Source organism: Somniosus microcephalus, chromosome 14 (genome assembly GCF_052327205.1).
Source record: "Somniosus microcephalus isolate GS21.2 chromosome 14, FLI_Smic_1.0, whole genome shotgun sequence".
Taxonomy (NCBI): Eukaryota; Metazoa; Chordata; class Chondrichthyes; order Squaliformes; family Somniosidae; genus Somniosus; species Somniosus microcephalus.
The window spans coordinates 80,439,082-80,455,450 of record NC_141000.1 but is presented as its reverse complement, the minus strand read 5'-3'; the positions used below and the strand labels follow the sequence as shown (position 1 = coordinate 80,455,450).

General features: G+C 47.8%; 1 protein-coding gene across 3 annotated transcripts in view; it reads right to left on the bottom strand.

Annotated features, from left to right (window-relative positions):
* man1a2 (mannosidase, alpha, class 1A, member 2) overlaps positions 1 to 16,369 on the bottom strand; it is a 151,675-nt gene that overhangs the window by 113,158 nt on the left and 22,148 nt on the right. Inside the window, exon 1 of one of the 3 annotated variants that reach the window (XM_086006776.1) lies at positions 6,556 to 6,660. The exons of the other annotated variants lie outside the window; for them this stretch is intronic. Coding sequence (XP_085862902.1) covers positions 6,556 to 6,557 — 2 coding nt within the window. The 5' untranslated portion in view covers positions 6,558 to 6,660. Of the gene's footprint in view, positions 1 to 6,555; positions 6,661 to 16,369 lie in introns of those variants that run through there. 3 annotated transcript variants of the gene reach the window in all.

The window sequence follows — 16,369 nt, the reverse complement described above, 5'->3', positions numbered from 1 at the left end:
AATTTCTAGGCCAGAGTTTCCCTTTAGTAGCAGAAAAATATGTGCACTCCATTTTGGCCACACATCCCACTTACACAAGTTAAGAGTTTACTTTTCATACCTCCCTGCAAAGACAGGCAATCACTGGTTGTCATTAGATGACAACAACAACTTGCATTTATATAGCACCTCTAACATAAAAAAAAGTCCCAAGGCACCACACAAGAGCATAAGACAAAAACTGACAACGAGCCAAAGAACAAAATATTAGGACAGGTGACTAAAGCTTGGTCAAAGAGGTAAGTTTTAAGGAGGAGAGGTATTGAGACAGAGGTTTAGGGGGAGAATTCCAGAACTTGGGGCCTAGACGACTGAAGACATGATTGTCATTGCTGAAGCGAACTAAGTGCAGATTAGAATACAGGCAGCACAGTTTTGAATGAGCTCATGTTTATGGAGGGTGGAAGATGAGGGGCTGGCCAAGAGAGCATTGGAATAGCCAAGATTGGAGGTAACAAAAGCATGGATGAGGGTTTCAGCAGCAGATGACCTGAGACAGGGGAGGAGACAAGCGATGTTACGAAGGTGGAAGTAGACGGCCTTTGTGATGGAGAGCATATTGGTTTGGAAACTTAGCTCAGGGTCAAATAGGACACACACCATCCTGACTTGGAAGTATATCGCCGATCCTTCATCGTCGCTGGGTCAAAAATCCTGGAACTCCCTACCTAAATGCACTATGGGAGTACCTTCACCACACAGACTGCAGCGGTTCAAGGCGGCAGCTCACCACCACCTCCTCAGGGGCAATTAGGGATGGGCAATAAATGCTGGCCTTGCCAGCGATGCCCACATCCTATGAACTAATAAAAAAAAGCCTGTTTCAGTCCGAGACAGTGGCCAGGGAGGGGGATGGAATCTGTGTCTAGGGATCGGAGTTTGTGGCGGGGGCAGAAAATAATGACTTTGGTCTTCCCAATGTTTAACTGGAGTAAATTTCTGCTCATCCAGTACTGGATGTCAGACAAGCAGCCAGAGAACAGAGAGGCAGTGGAGGGGTCAAGAGAGGCGGTGGTGAGGTAGAGCTGGGTGTCGTCAGCGTACACGTGGAACCTGACGTGATGCTTTCGGTTGATGTCACCGAGGTGGTCAGCACTTTAGTGGGAATAGGGTCGAGAGAGCAGGAGGTGGGTCGGAGAGGGAATGAGGAGAGATTGGAGAGAAACGAGAGAAAGATGCGAGTTCAGGGTTGGGGAAGTTTGGCTTGGTGAACTGGGGAAGGGAGGGAGGCAGTGAGCAGATGCTCTCAATCTTAGTGACAAAACAGTCCATGAGCTCCTTGTACTTGTTGGAGGGGAGGGTGGAGGCGGGAAGGGGAAAGGAATTTAAGGAGACAGTTGGTCGTGACACAGGTACAAGTCCCTTGCTACTAGGCTGCCCAGCATCATTTTCTAAAAATATAAAACTATACATCTTGGTAATTATAGTCATCTTTGTCTAGTAAAGGCTTATTATAAAAAAATAAATCTGCTTGTTCATCAAGGCCAAAATTCTTGTGATTACTATTACTGAAGAAAATGTAGGCAATACAGAGCTTTTATCTATTAAAATATATACTTCAGTGCCGTATGGAGGGAGTTCTTCACTGTTAGACCGCCACCACACTAACCAGGACCAGAGAGGATCCCCACGTACAACACCAATGTCGGACCTACACCACTCCTGCCCTACAGGGGAGCAGGACCACCCCCAGCCAGGCAGAGGGAGAGGGGCTCAGGACGTACGCAATACTACAGGCAGAGACAATCCATTAAGAGACACAATGCAGACGCTCAGCAGCATCTACTCCCGCCTTATGGATCAGGAAACATAAGGACCAGTTGTTAGAAAGAGTTGCAACTAATTATTCTCAGCATTTATATAGACACTTGAAATGTTATTTTTTCCTCATTTAAACACGACAAACACATATCACTATTTATCATATTTTAACCTATCACAGTAAAAGATCAATCTTAGCATGAAATCCTTATATATCTCAACCTGGAATATCCAAGGTCTACGCTCTTCTGTGCTTGGCATGAAGAGTAGGACCCCAGAGTTCCTAGATGAAATTAAAGATCTGGACATTATCTTTTTGCAGGAAACCTGGTGTATAGGAGAAGGGCACACTGGCTGTCCCCATGGGTACACAGAGCTGGTGGTCCCCTCCAATAAACTGCCAGGAGTAACCCAGGGCAGAGACTCTGGAGGCATACTGATTTGGTTTAAAGCAGAGCTTAGGAATTACATTAAATTTATTAAAAAGGGCGAAAACCACTTATGGCTCAAGATTAAGAGGGACATCATCTCTAGCATGCAAGATGTTTTCATTTGCGCACTCTATATCCCCCCGATAGAATCCCCGTACTTCAAAGAGGACACCTTCTCCAACATTGAGAGGGAGATTAACCAATTCCAGGCCCAGGGGAACGTGTTGATCTGTGGTGACCTCAACTCAAGAACTGGCAAAGAACCAGACTTCACCAGTAATCAGGGGAATAATTACATATTTGGGAATAACCACTTTGATCTCCCTTTTCATTCACACAGGTATAACTGCGACAAACAGACAAATGCCAACGGAAAACAGCTCCTGCAGCTCTGTCGAAGCCTGGGTCTGTACATTGTCAATGGTAGGTTCATGGGAGACTCCCTAGGAAGATCCACCTATTGCTCACCTCTTGGCTTCAGCACCATAGACTATATGATTACGGATCTGGACCCATCCTCTTTCAGAGCATTCACAGTCAAACCACAAACAACACTGTCAGACCACAGCCAAATTACCGCGTATCTTAAAAGGACAGAAACAACCAACACAGAAACACAGCCCAATAAGCTGTACAACATTAAAAAATCCTACAGATGGGCAAAAAACAGCACGGAAAAATACCAGAAAGCAATTAGCAATCAATCAACTCAAGCTCTCTTGGACACCTTTCTGGAAAACACATACACTCACAATAAAGAAGGCGTAAACTGGGCAGTGAATAACCTAAATAATATTTTTGATAATTTGGCATCATGTCAAACTTGAAAGTTCGCAAGAATAAACCCAAAACAAAAAACCACAAAAAATGGTTTGATTCAGATTGCCATAACATGAGGAAAACAGAAAAATATCAAACCAAAAACACAGACAACCAGAAAACGAGGAATTACGCCTTACTTATTGTCAGGCACTAACACAATACAAAAACACTCAGAACCAAGAAAGAACAGTATATTAAGAATACACTCAGCTCCATTGAGGAATCTATTGATTCTAATTGTTTCTGGGACAACTGGAATACATTACACAAAAAGCAACACAACGAATTGCCCATTCAAAACGGAGACACATGGGAAAACCATTTTGAAAAATTATACCAGAAAAACACACTAAGCCCAGAGCAAGATCAAATGTGTAAAAAACTGGAAAAGCTCAAACTGGCCATAAAAGATAACCAAAACCCGTTAGACTCCCTAATAACTGAAAAAGAGCTATTTGAAAAACTCAAGGACCTGCAACCAGGAAAAGCTTGCGGTGCAGATGGCATCCTAAGCGAGATGATTAAACACACGGACGATGAAATGAAATTGGCTATCCTAAAACTCTTCAACTTGGTTCTGAGTGTCGGTTACTTCCCTGATATCTGGAACAAAGGACTCATAACGCCCATATACAAAAGTGGAGACAAAGTTGACCCAAATAACTATCGAGGCATCTGTGTAAACAGTAACCTGGGGAAGGTATTCTGTAGTATCATAAACAAAAGACTTATAAACTTCCTTGAGGAGCACAATGTCTTGAGTAAAAGCCAAATTGGATTCTTACTAAATTATAGAACATCGGATCATATCTTCACCCCACACACCCTAATTGACAGACACGTTCACCAAAACAAAAGCAAAATTTTTGCCTGCTTTATAGATTTCCAGAAGGCTTTCGATTCTATTTGGCACGACGGTCTATTCTTGAAACTTATTGAAAGTGGTGTAGGGGGAAAAACATATGATGTAATTAAATCAATGTATACAAACAATAAATGTGCAGTTAAAATTGGAGACAAACAAACAAAATACTTCTCACAGGGGCGTGGTGTGGCGCAGGGCTCGCCCATCTCACCGACACTCTTTAATATTTACATAAATGAATTGGCAAATCTACTTGAACAATCTACAGCACCCGGCCTCACCCTATACGAATCCAAGGTTAAATTCCTCCTCTATGCAGATGACCTGGTTCTGCTCTCACCAACTGAGGAGGGTCTACAGCAGAACCTGGATCTGCTAGAGTCGTTCTGTCAGACCTGGGCCCTGACAATAAACCCCCAAAAAACCAAAGTTCTTGTGTTCCAGCAAAGATCCAGACATCAGGGACCCAGAATAAATTTCACACTAGGAACAACTAAAATTGAACAAACCACAAACTACACATACTTAGGCTTAAAAATCAGTTCTACAGGAAATTTTCATCTGGCTGTGAATGAGCTGAAAGAGAAAGCAAGAAGGGCTTTCTATGCCATTGAAAAATCAATCCAAATAGAAATCCCAATTGGCATTTGGCTCAAAATTTTTAAATCAGTAATTGAACCAATTGCACTCTATGGCAGTGGGGTGTGGGGACCGCTAACACAACAAGAATTTGCAAAATGGGACAAACACCCAATTGAGATCCTACATGCAGAATTCTGTAAAAGTATCCTCCGGACTCAGAGGAAAACCGCAAACAATGCATGCAGGGCAGAACTAGGCCAATATCCACTACTAATTACTATCCAAAAAAGAGCCACCAAATTTTGGAAACACCTAAAAATGAGCAACCTCCACTGCTATCATTACGAAGCCCTGAAATGCCAAGAGAGGATCATAAAGAAGAGTCCCCTCAGTCAACTAGTCCTGGGACTCAGTGAAGTAACTACTAACACTACTAATAATAACCAGCCCCAGGACAGTGACATTGTAGCACAGAGAATTCGACCCAACACAATTGTCACTAAACAAAAGGAAAAATATCTGACATATTGGACAGAAACAACAAAAACCCAAAACAAACTCGATTGCTACTTGGCCCTAAACAGACAATACAACATGGCTGAATACCTGACCACGGTAAAAGATAGCAAATTGAGAAAAACCTTGACTATGTACAGACTTCATGAGCATAGCCTGGCCATCGAAAAAGGCAGACACAGACAGACCCGGCTGCCAAGAGAGGACAGGATATGCTCTCACTGCAGTCAGGGAGTGGTGGAGACAGAGATGCACTTCCTCACAGCTTGTGGAAAATATCAGGGCATAAGGGGGAATTTCTACCCAAAATTCATAAAAATATGCCCTGAATTCAAAAATTTGAATGACGACCAAAAACTCCCATACCTATTAGGGGAACAGAGAAATTGCGTAACTTTAGCGGCAAACTACGTTACAGCTTGCCATAAGCAGAGGGACAACCATTAAATCTAAGAAAAGAGTATATACATATTATATGAGTGTATATTTATACACACAGGGATATATCTGTTTATATACTGTATGGATAGATCTGCGTTTATGTGTTCAACCATAAATGTTTTTTTTCGGTGCTTTGGCAACATAAGATGTACCTTGTCATGCCAATAAAGCAATTTGAATTGAATTGAATAGTGGTGCCGTCTTTTGGATGAGACGTTAAACCGTCTGCCCTCTCAGGTGGATATACAAGATCCTACGGTGCTATTTCAAAGAAAAGCTGGGGAGATCTTCCCGGTGTCCTGGCCAATATTTATCCCTGAACCAACACCTTAAAAACAGATTAACTAGTCATTATCACATCGCTGTATGTGGGACTTTGCTATGCGCAAATTTGCAGCCATGTTTCCTACATTATAACAGTGACAACACTTCAAAAGTTATTCATTGGCTGTAAAGCGCTTTGGGTCATCTTGAGACTGTGAAAGGCAATACATAAAATGAAAGTCTCTCTCTTTCTTTTACTTAATATACAGGACCCGATACCTAGCAACATATAACAAGATGACATGGTTATAACACATTCCTACATATGCATGGTTCCTTCCATAATACATATACAAGATCAAACTATTATGGGAGGAAAAACCTGAAAATGTCAATGTATACAAAATGGGTAGTAAGACAAACCACTAGGTAGTACCATGTCTTGTACATGATCACAACATCCCAACTAAAAAGGGCAATCAACATGATAATGTTGATCTCAGTAGAAGTAACATGTACACTACAATTCAAAACACCTTTAGTTATTTACAGAAATTCTGAATTAATATACTGCCTGTAAATGTTGGCAACTCAATACAACATTACAGTAATGATGCAAAAACTATCCATCATGTCCCTATTAAATCAAATCAACTGATACAGGAATGACATAAGCAATCTGATTTGAAACTTCACTGTTCTGTCTGACATGCCAATACAAGATAGGGACCAACACATACATTTTCTGAGGTCCTGTCCATGTACAGGATAGATAGAATAAAGCTCAAATTGTAAACTTAGAGAGAGGAAGAAAAAAATAGAAGTGGAACTTACATTTATATGATACCTTATCACATCCTCGGGACGCCCCATAGTGCTTCATAACCAAGAAATTATTTTTGAGGTGTATTCAATGCTGTGATGGAGGCAAAGGAGGTGCAAAAACTGAACTGAGACCCTAGAAGACAATGCCATGATAATAAATCAAACATCATCACTGGCCATGGTGACTGTGCGGTAATTACAGTGATACTGTATCAGTATCTTCACTGGGAAGTTTCTTTATCTGGACAATGTACCAGAGATGATAACATCAGTGACTGTAATGAGGCAAGAGTTAAAATTCACAGATGAAACGGTGAATAAGATTCAATTAGTTGGCTCATCCAGTAAGATTTGGTTACTGCTACAAAGCAAGACCACCAGATTTATTCAGTATGATACTAAACACCAGAATGAAGCTTGTGCAAACTCTGATGGTGTCAAGAGGTCACAGAACTGTATTCTCCAGCTGCACTTTTCATACTTGTAAACTCTAGAATTAGAGCAAAGGAAAGCTGCTACCTAATCACTGCGGCACCAGGCCATCAGCTGCCAATTTACCACTTGATGTCAACACGAGCTATAAAGTACTTTTTCATATTTTAAAGTTATCGTATCATAATATTTACTGGAACTAGTCAACAATCCGTGGGTGCTGCAGTTCATACTTATTTTTTTTTGCATCTAACTTAATTTTTTGGCACATACAGAATATATGAGCGAGAATCAAGAGCTACAATTTATAGCCCATTTGTTGAACTAACTATAACTCACCCATGATGAAGTTAATTATCAGGTCAGCCTATAGTTTGCCCTACGTACATTAAGTAAGCAATTAATATTCAAACCTTGTTAGTTTATCGAGACTGATTTGATCTGAGTTGAGGTCAAAGATCTGCCACGATCTTATTGAATGGCGGAATGGGCTCGAGGGGCCATATGGCCTACTCCTGTTCCTAATTGTTATGTTATGATCCAAAATATCAGTCTTGGGTTAAATGGGATTGGGGGGGAGGGAATGGTAGTTTAAAGAACATAAAAAATAGGAGCAGGAGTAGGCCAATCGGCCCCTCGAGCCCGCTCCGCCATTCAAAAAGATCATGGCTGACCTGATCCTAACCGCCAATCTACTATCACAGAACCATCTCCTGAATCTAACAGAATTAGACACACGAAATAGGAGCAGGATCAGGCTACACGGCCCCTGGGCCCGCTCCGCTACCCACAGGGCCATGACCAATCCGAACCTAGACTCATGTCCAAATTCCTGCCCGCTCCCCGTAACCCTTAATTCCCTTTACTTCTAGGAAACTGTCTATTTCTGTTTTAAATTTATGTAATGATGTAGCTTCTACAGCTTTTTGGGGCAGCATATTCCATGGGCCTACCACCCTCAGTGAAGTAGTTCCTCCTCATCTCAGTTTTGAAAGAGCAGCCCCTTATTCTAAGACTATGCCCCCTAGTTCTAGTTTCACCCATCATCGGGAACATCCTCCCCGCATCCACCCGATCCAACCCCTTCACAATCTTATATGTTTCAATAAGATCGCCTCTCATTCTTCTGAACTCCAATGAGTAGAGTCCCAATCTACTCAACCTCTCCTCATATGTCCATCCCCTCATCCCCGGGATTAACCGAGTGAACCTTCTTTGTACTGACTCGAGAGCAAGTATGTCTTTTCTGAAGTATGGACACCAAAACTGTATGCAGTATTCCAGGTGCGGTCTCACCAATACCTTGTACAACTGAAGCAATACCTCCCTATTTTTATATTCTATCCCCCTAGCAATGAAAGCCAACATTCCATTGGCCTTCTTAATCACTTGCTGCACCTGCATACTAACCTTTTGAGTTTCGTGCACCAGGACCCCCAGATCCCTTTGTACTTCAGTACTTTCCAGTTTCTTGCCATTAAGATAATAACTTGCTCTACAATTTTTCCTGCCAAAGTGCATAACCTCACACTTTCCAGTATTGTATTCCATCTGCCAAATCTCTGCCCACTTACTTAGCCTGTCTATGTCCCCTTGCAGGTTTTTTATGTCCTCCTCACTCACTACTTTCCCTCCCATCTTAGTATCATCTGCAAACTTTGATATGTTGCACTCGGTCCCCTCCTCCAAATCGTTAATATAGATTGTAAAGAGTTGTGGACCCAGCACTGACCCCTGCGGAACACCACTAGTTACTGATTGCCAGTCTGAGAATGAACCATTTATCCCAACTCTCTGCCTTCTGTTAGATAGCCAATCCTCTATCCATGCCAGAATATTACCCCCAATTCCGTGATTTTTTATCTTAAGCAATAATCTTTTGTGTGGCACCTTGTCAAATGCCTTTTGGAAGTCTAAATACACTACGTCCACTGGTTCCCCTTTATCCACCCTATATGTTACTTCCTCAAAGAACTCCAGCAAATTTGTCAAACATGACTTCCCCTTCATAAAACCATGCTGACTTTGTCCTATTAAATTATGATTATCCAAATGTCCTGTTACTGTCTCCTTAATAATGGACTCCAACATTTTACCTACCACAGATGTTAGGCTAACCGGTCTATAGTTTCCAGCCTTCTGTCTACTGCCCTTTTTAAATAAGGGTGTTACATTAGCAGTTTTCCAGTCTGCCGGGAGCTTTGCTGAGTCCAGGGAGTTTTGGAAAATTATTACTAATGCATCCACAATCCCTACCGCCACTTCCCTCAAGACCCTAGGATGTAAGCCATCCGGTCCAGGTGATTTATCCGCCTTGAGTCCCATTATTTTACTGAGTACCACTGCCTTAGTGATTTTGATCATGTTTAGCTCCTCCCCCCCTATAGCCCCCTGTTTGTCCAGTGTTGGGATATTCTTAGTGTCTTCTACTGTAAAGACTGATACAAAATATTCATTCAGTGTTTTTGCCATCTCCATATTTCCCACCATTAATTTCCCGGTCTCATCCTCTAAGGGATCAACATTTACTTTAGCCACCCTTTTTCTTTTTATATAACTATAAAAACTCTTACTATCTGTTTTTATATTTTTTGCTAATTTACTTTCATAATCTATCTTCCCTTTCTTAATCAATCTTTTTGTTATTTTTTGCTGTCTTTTAAAGTTTTCCCAATCCTCTATCCTCCCACTAGATTTGGCTACCTTATATGCCCTTGTTTTTAGTCGAATACTATCCTTAATTTCTTTACTTAGCCACGGATGGCTGTCTTCCCATGGATGGGATCTGGATTAAGTAAAACAGCCATGTAGGCGTAGTGGTTCTTATTTTTTTAGTTGAAGTGCCATTTTTCTAAGTTCACAAGTGATTGATACAGTCATCAGTTTTTGACAAAGAGGTCAGCAAAGACTGAAGAAACAGATAATTTGTATGCATAAAACCCAAAATGAACAACTATGACTGGGAGAAAGAGGGAGAAAAAAATCAACTCTTACCATATGGCTACATGTGAGAATACTCTACGAGGTTCCTTTAAAATACTGATACTCTTGTATTTTTTCCTTCGCGTTGTAGCAATTCGTGTGCATCGCCACTAAATAATCGAGTTCGACTTCGACGAACTATAAATAAGTTGTTTATTTATAGGAACAGGTTAAATACAACAGGTAAGGTAGCAGGTAAGATGGCTGACTGTAGGAGCACCGTGGTGTAGGTCTTTCCCCAGCGGGGACGCCATGAGGACTGACTAGAAGTTTCCGAGCTCAACTGCCAGCAGGTTCCGAGCTCAACTGTTGGAAGGTTCCGAGCTCTGACGTCATGACGTCATCACGCAGAGTACAGGAGAGAAGCCCGAGTATAGTAACAGACACATACAGTAAGGTAAGTTAAAGAGAATTATGTATCTCAATGTAAGGGACAGCCGGTGGTACCGCCACATAGGCCCCCCCAGAATTCGCTTTAACGAAAGTCCAAGGATGAGATGGTCTGACGAGCTGGTGGTCACGGCAGTCATGCTGTCTCGACTTGGTAGGCGAGGCCTGAAGATGCTGCTCGTGAGCGGATCCTTACGCGCGTCGTGGCGAATAAAACGTATCCGTCAAGCGAAGGACCATGGAGACGTGCCAAACAGCAGGCCTGGTCAGAGTGACGGGCAGGTTGGGCGGACGCGGGCGATGGCTCCGTTGCTGTTGAAATACGTCCTTGTTCTGATGAACTCTGCAGGAACGCCAAACGAGCGATCCAGAAGGACTTGACAGGCGAGGTCGGTGAACTTGCCGACAGGTGAGCAAAACCTTCAGGAGGCTGGAACACGCAGAATGGTGCGTGCCATAGTGCTACGACGTGAACACAACAGAGGGTGAAGAGTTGCTGCGTTGATCAGTGATCGGTGAGGCCAGCAACTTTCACGTGGCTGATCGCGGCCGCCGGATGCCCGTTGGACCCGTCCTCGATGTGTGCAGCGTCAGTAGAGGTTTGCGTTTATAAAAGGGAAAACTGGAGAAAGGGCGGCAACGGTCCGGGTTGTTGTTGCTTTCAGGAGGGGTCAACTCTGCCTGGAGGGCGGCAACACTTGTAATTGTTGTAGATTTACGAGAACACAGCCGTGAGGGCGGCAACGCTTTTCATTCACGCCGAAACGTGTAGTAGGTAACACAACCAGCAGGATGACGGGCTGGTGCGTCGGCGGTGGGGAAGGATGCTTCGTTTTTCACGAGGGATAGGTCCTCGTGCACGAGGAGTGCGTCTTCGTGTTTCATGGGGGTGAGTCCTCGTGGTATCCCCACAGGGCGTGCTCCGATTTTGTGGGCCCGAACATGCTGTACCCCGCGCTTGGAAAGATGTATACTTGCTGTTGCTTTGGACGTAGAGGCGGACGATCCGTGTGGCAGTAGGAAAGACGAGTACGGGGACCGTAAGCAAGTGCGTGGTCGGCGCCGCATCAATGTTCTCGTCGAACGGAGCTTCTACCTTTATAAAGCACGAGGGAGACTGTGGCTCCCTGGATTGCGGTAGCGACAGCAAAACGGCTGGTGCTTCCATGGCGTGCTTCTTTTGTGAAAACTGCTCACAAAAAAACGGGGTCCGGTTGAGTTTTGTCCGTGTCAAACGGGATCTGCTCCAGACTGCGCTTACCTTGCGAATACGTTCGCAAAGACGGGGTCGCCTTTGGAGGAATCGGTGTTAGGCGGTTGCTGTTCCGTGGTTGTTAGTCGGTCGTCTTGTGGGAAGACGAGGTTAAGGCGCGCGTTGCTACCGTGAAAATCGTTCACGGATACGGGTTCACCAATTGTCGTGTTGGAATTGATGAGCTCCCATATTCACGTCGTTGGGTCACCAATGTAGCGATTCGTGTGCATCGCCACTAAATAATCGAGTTCGAATTCGACGAACTATAAATAAGTTGTTTATTTACAGGAACAGGTTAAATACAACAGGTAAGGTAGCAGGTAAGATGGCTGACTGTAGGAGCACCGTGGTGTAGGTCTTTCCCTAGCGGGGACGCCATGAGGACTGACTAGAAGTTTCCGAGCTCAACTGCTAGCAGGTTCCGAGCTCAACTGCCAGAGGGTTCCGAGCTCTACTGTTGGAAGGTTCCGAGCTCTGACGTCATGACGCAGAGTACGGGAGAGAAGCCTGAGTATAGTAACAGACACATACAGTAAGGTAAGTTAAAGGGAATTATGTATATCTCAATGTAAGGGACAACCAATGGTACCGCCACAGCGTAACCTTTATTGATTTTCTTTAAAAAAGCTTAGCTGTGTTTTTTTCACGTTGCAACTGTTAATGCTTACTATAGGTATTACTCAATGTCAACAAGATTATTTCATAGCCAACTGATAATTCAGTTTTTCCACCCTTCCCCATTTCTTCTACGGTATTTGAAAAATAATGGAGGTGGTCCAAAACAGCAGCAATGTAAATTTGATAGTAATTAGGTGACACCAAGTTTGGTTTTTAGAGGTCTGAAGATTGGAGAAGAAACAGATAGACTTGGGAAGTAAGGATTTCATCAGTTTTTAAGTCCTGGAAAAGAATGTTAGAGTAAGAGATTGTGCAATGAGTCTTGACATTAACAAAGTGCTGGTATAACGAGAAAGAAGAGCATATAAGAAAACATATTTAGAGCTTACAATGAACAGCGGGGAGTTTAAAAGAGCAATGACCATAGCAGTACTGATAAAACACAGAAATACAGCAGAGGATCTGATAGTGAGTAAGAGGGATCACCTGAAACAAACCATTTACTGCAGACTGCCCATGGTTGCAAAAGAAATGTTAGAAGAGTATCCCCAGATATGGGAGCAGTATTCAAGTCTGGGACAACCTTAGAGTTTAAACAGAATTAACAGTTGTTAAGAGAAAATAATTGTTTGGCACGCTAAAGGAAGCAAAGTTTCTCGGAGGCTGCCTTTGGAAATGGAGAAGATGTAGGAATTCCAGTAAAGTTAATGAAGTCAAAGATGTCAACACTGTGGAGCCATTAAGGGCAAAAGGCAGTAGCTGTTGGTTACACTTGAGAGATGCAAAGAAACTACATATCTGAAGAATTGAAAAGGATATTTAATACCTCATTGAGGAGCACTGAGAGATGGTGATTTAACCACTATATACGAGGGGACTGGAAAAAATTGCAATCTGAAGGAAATTGCTAAACACCGATTATAATAAGTGAGCAGGAACACATTTCCAAGAAGGAAAGATAGATTGAAAGTAAGGAACTGAAGAGCCGACATAGGACAGGGGTATGTTCACAGGTATATCATTTGATGTATACCTTTTAGGAACAGATATCTATTGGAGACCAGAGAACATACCTGGCCAAAACCTAACTTGATGCTTGTCCTAATAGTGCAACTAAAGGTAGCAATTTATAACAAGATCATAGAGATTTAAATGGAAAGAGAAAGTGAACCAAGACGACCAGATTTCTCTTTAAGAAAGCTAACAACTGTGCCATCAGAACAAAAGATTCATGGAAAGGAGAATCATTAGAAGTTACTTGAGGTAGCTGCGGCAAGTGACAGGAAGGAGCAGTGGTTGGAGGGGGAGGACGACAGCAGCTGGCATTTCTTTTCAATATAGTGGCATTGAGCAGCTCTAATAGTGGATTTACAGAAGTTATAAACAGGGAGGAGCATTGGCTCGGGTGCTTCACACTAATCAATGAAACAGGCAGAATTGTCACGAGAGACCACAGAATGACAGGCATGTATTATCAGATCTGACTGTTATTTCAGTGGCACAGATAGACGGGTCAGAAGAACAAAAGCAGCAGTTGGACCAAAATATTCCAAAAGAATTACAAATTTTAGTACAATTTGGCAATGGTTATCAAAATATAGGCTACCTCACTGCCAGCAATTGAATACTTCTCCAGAAGCGAAATATGACCTGACTAGCTGAAGTGCCCGGCGGTGCCGAGGCTTTTTCGAGGGCATGTTGTTGTTGGAAGAGAGAGAGAGAGAGCGACTGGGGGGGGGGGGGGGGGGGTTGGGGTGGCGAGCCAGCGACTGGGGGGGGGTGGCGAGCCAGCGACTGGGGGGGGGGTGGCGAGCCAGCGACTGGGGGGGGGTGGCGAGCCAGCGACTGGGGGGGGGGTGGCGAGCCAGCGACTGGGGGGGGGTGGCGAGCCAGCGACTGGGGGGGGGGTGGCGAGCCAGCGACTGGGGGGGGGGGCGAGCGACTGGGGGGTGCGAGCGAGCGACTGGGGGGTGGCGAGCGAGCGACTGGGGGGGTGGCGAGCGAGCGACTGGGGGCGGACGGAGGCGAGCGAGCGACTGGGGGGTGGCGAAGCGAAGCGACTGGGGGTGGCGAGCGAGCGACTGGGGGGTGGCGAAGCGAGCGACTGGGGTGCGAGCGAGCGACTGTGCGACGAGCGACTGGGGGGTGGCGAGCGAGCGACTGGGGGGTGGCGAAGCGAGCGACTGGGGTGGTGGCGAGCGAGCGACGGGGGTGGCGAGCGAGCGACTGGGGGGTGGCGAGCGAGCGAGCGACTGGGGGGTGGCGACGCGAGCGACTGGGGGGGTGGCGAGCGAGCGACTGGGGGGTGGCGAGCGAGCGACTGGGGGGTGGCGAGCGAGCGACTGGAGGGGTGGCGAGCGAGCGACTGGGGGGTGGTGGCGAAGCGAGCGACTGGGGGGGTGGCGATGCGAGCGACTGGGGGGTGGCGAAGCGAGCGACTGGGGGGTGGCGAAGCGAGCGACTGGGGGGTGGCGAGCGAGCGAGGGGGGGTGGCGAGCGAGCGACTGGGGGGTGGCGAGCGAGCGACTGGGGGGTGGCGAGCGAGCGACTGGGGCGGCGGTGGCGAGCGAGCGACTGGGGGGTGGCGACGCGAGCGACTGGGGGGTGGCGAGCGAGCGACTGGGGGTGCGAGCGAGCGAGCGACTGGGGGGGTGGCGAGCGAGCGACTGGGGGGGTGTGCGAGCGAGCGACTGGGGGGTGGCGAGCGAAGCGACTGGGGGGTGGCGAGCGAGCGACTGGGGGGTGGCGAGCGAGCGACTGGGGGGTGGCGAGCGAGCGACTGGGGCGGTGGCGAGCGAGCGACTGGGGGGTGGCGAGCGAGCGACTGGGGGGTGGCGAGCGAGCGACTGGGGGGTGGCGAGCGAGCGACTGGGGGGTGGCGAGCGAGCGACTGGGGGTCGGCGAGCGAGCGACTGGGGGGTGGCGAGCGAGCGACTGGGGGGGGTGGCGAAGCGAAGCGACTGGGGCGCGGTGGCGACGCGAGCGACTGGGGGGTGGCGAGCGAGCGACTGGGGAGGTGGCGAGCGAGCGACTGGGGGGTGGCGAGCGCGCGAGCGACTGGGGGGTGGCGAGCGAGCGACTGGGGGGTGGCGAGCGAGCGACTGGGGGGTGGCGAAGCGAGCGACTGGGGGTGGCGAGCAGAGCGACTGGGGGTGGCGAAGCGAGCGACTGGGGGGTGGCGAGCGAGCGACTGGGGGGGTGGCGAGCGAAGCGACTGGGGCGGGGGTGGCGAGCGAGCGACTGGGGGGGTGGCGAGCGAGCGACTGGGGGGTGGCGAGCGAGCGACTGGGGGGTGGCGAGCGAGCGACTGGGGGGGTGGCGGAGCGAGCGACTGGGGGGTGGCGAGCGACGCGACTGGGGGGTGGCGAGCGAGCGACCTGGGGGGTGGCGAGCGAGCGACTGGGGGGTGGCGAGCGACGCGATCTGGGGGGTGGCGAGCGAGCGACTGGGGGGTGGCGATGCGAGCGACTGGGGGGTGGCGAGCGAGCGACTGGGGGTGCGAAGCGAGCGACTGGGGGGTGGCGAGCGAGCGACTGGGGGGTGGCGAGCGAGCGACTGGGGGGTGGGCGAAGCGAGCGACTGGGGGGTGGCGAAGCGAGCGACTGGGGGGTGGCGATGCGAGCGACTGGGGGCTGGGTGGCGAAGCGAGCGACTGGGGGGTGGCGAGCGAGCGACTGGGGGGTGGCGAGCGAGCGACTGGGGGGTGGCGAGCGAGCGACTGGGGGGTGGCGAGCGAGCGACTGGGGGGTGGCGACGCGAGCGACTGTGGGGGTGGCGATGCGAGCGACTGGGGGGGTGGCGAGCGAGCGACTGGGGGGGTGGCGAGCGAGCGACTGGGGGGTGGCGAGCGAGCGAGCGACTGGGGGGGTGGCGAGCGAGCGACTGGGGGAGGTGGCGACGGAGCGACTGGGGGGTGGCGACGAGCCCGAAGCGAGCGGACTGGGGGGTGGTGGCGAGCGAGCGACTGGGGTGGTGGCGAGCGAGCGACTGGGGGGGTGGCGAGCGAGCGACTGGGGAGGTGGTGCGAGAGCGACGCGACATGGGGTGGTGGCGAGCGAGCGACCTGGGGGGAGCTGCGCGGACAGCCCAAAGACACGACGCCGACTGGGGGGTGGCGAGCGAGCGACTGGTGGGGTGGCGAGCGAG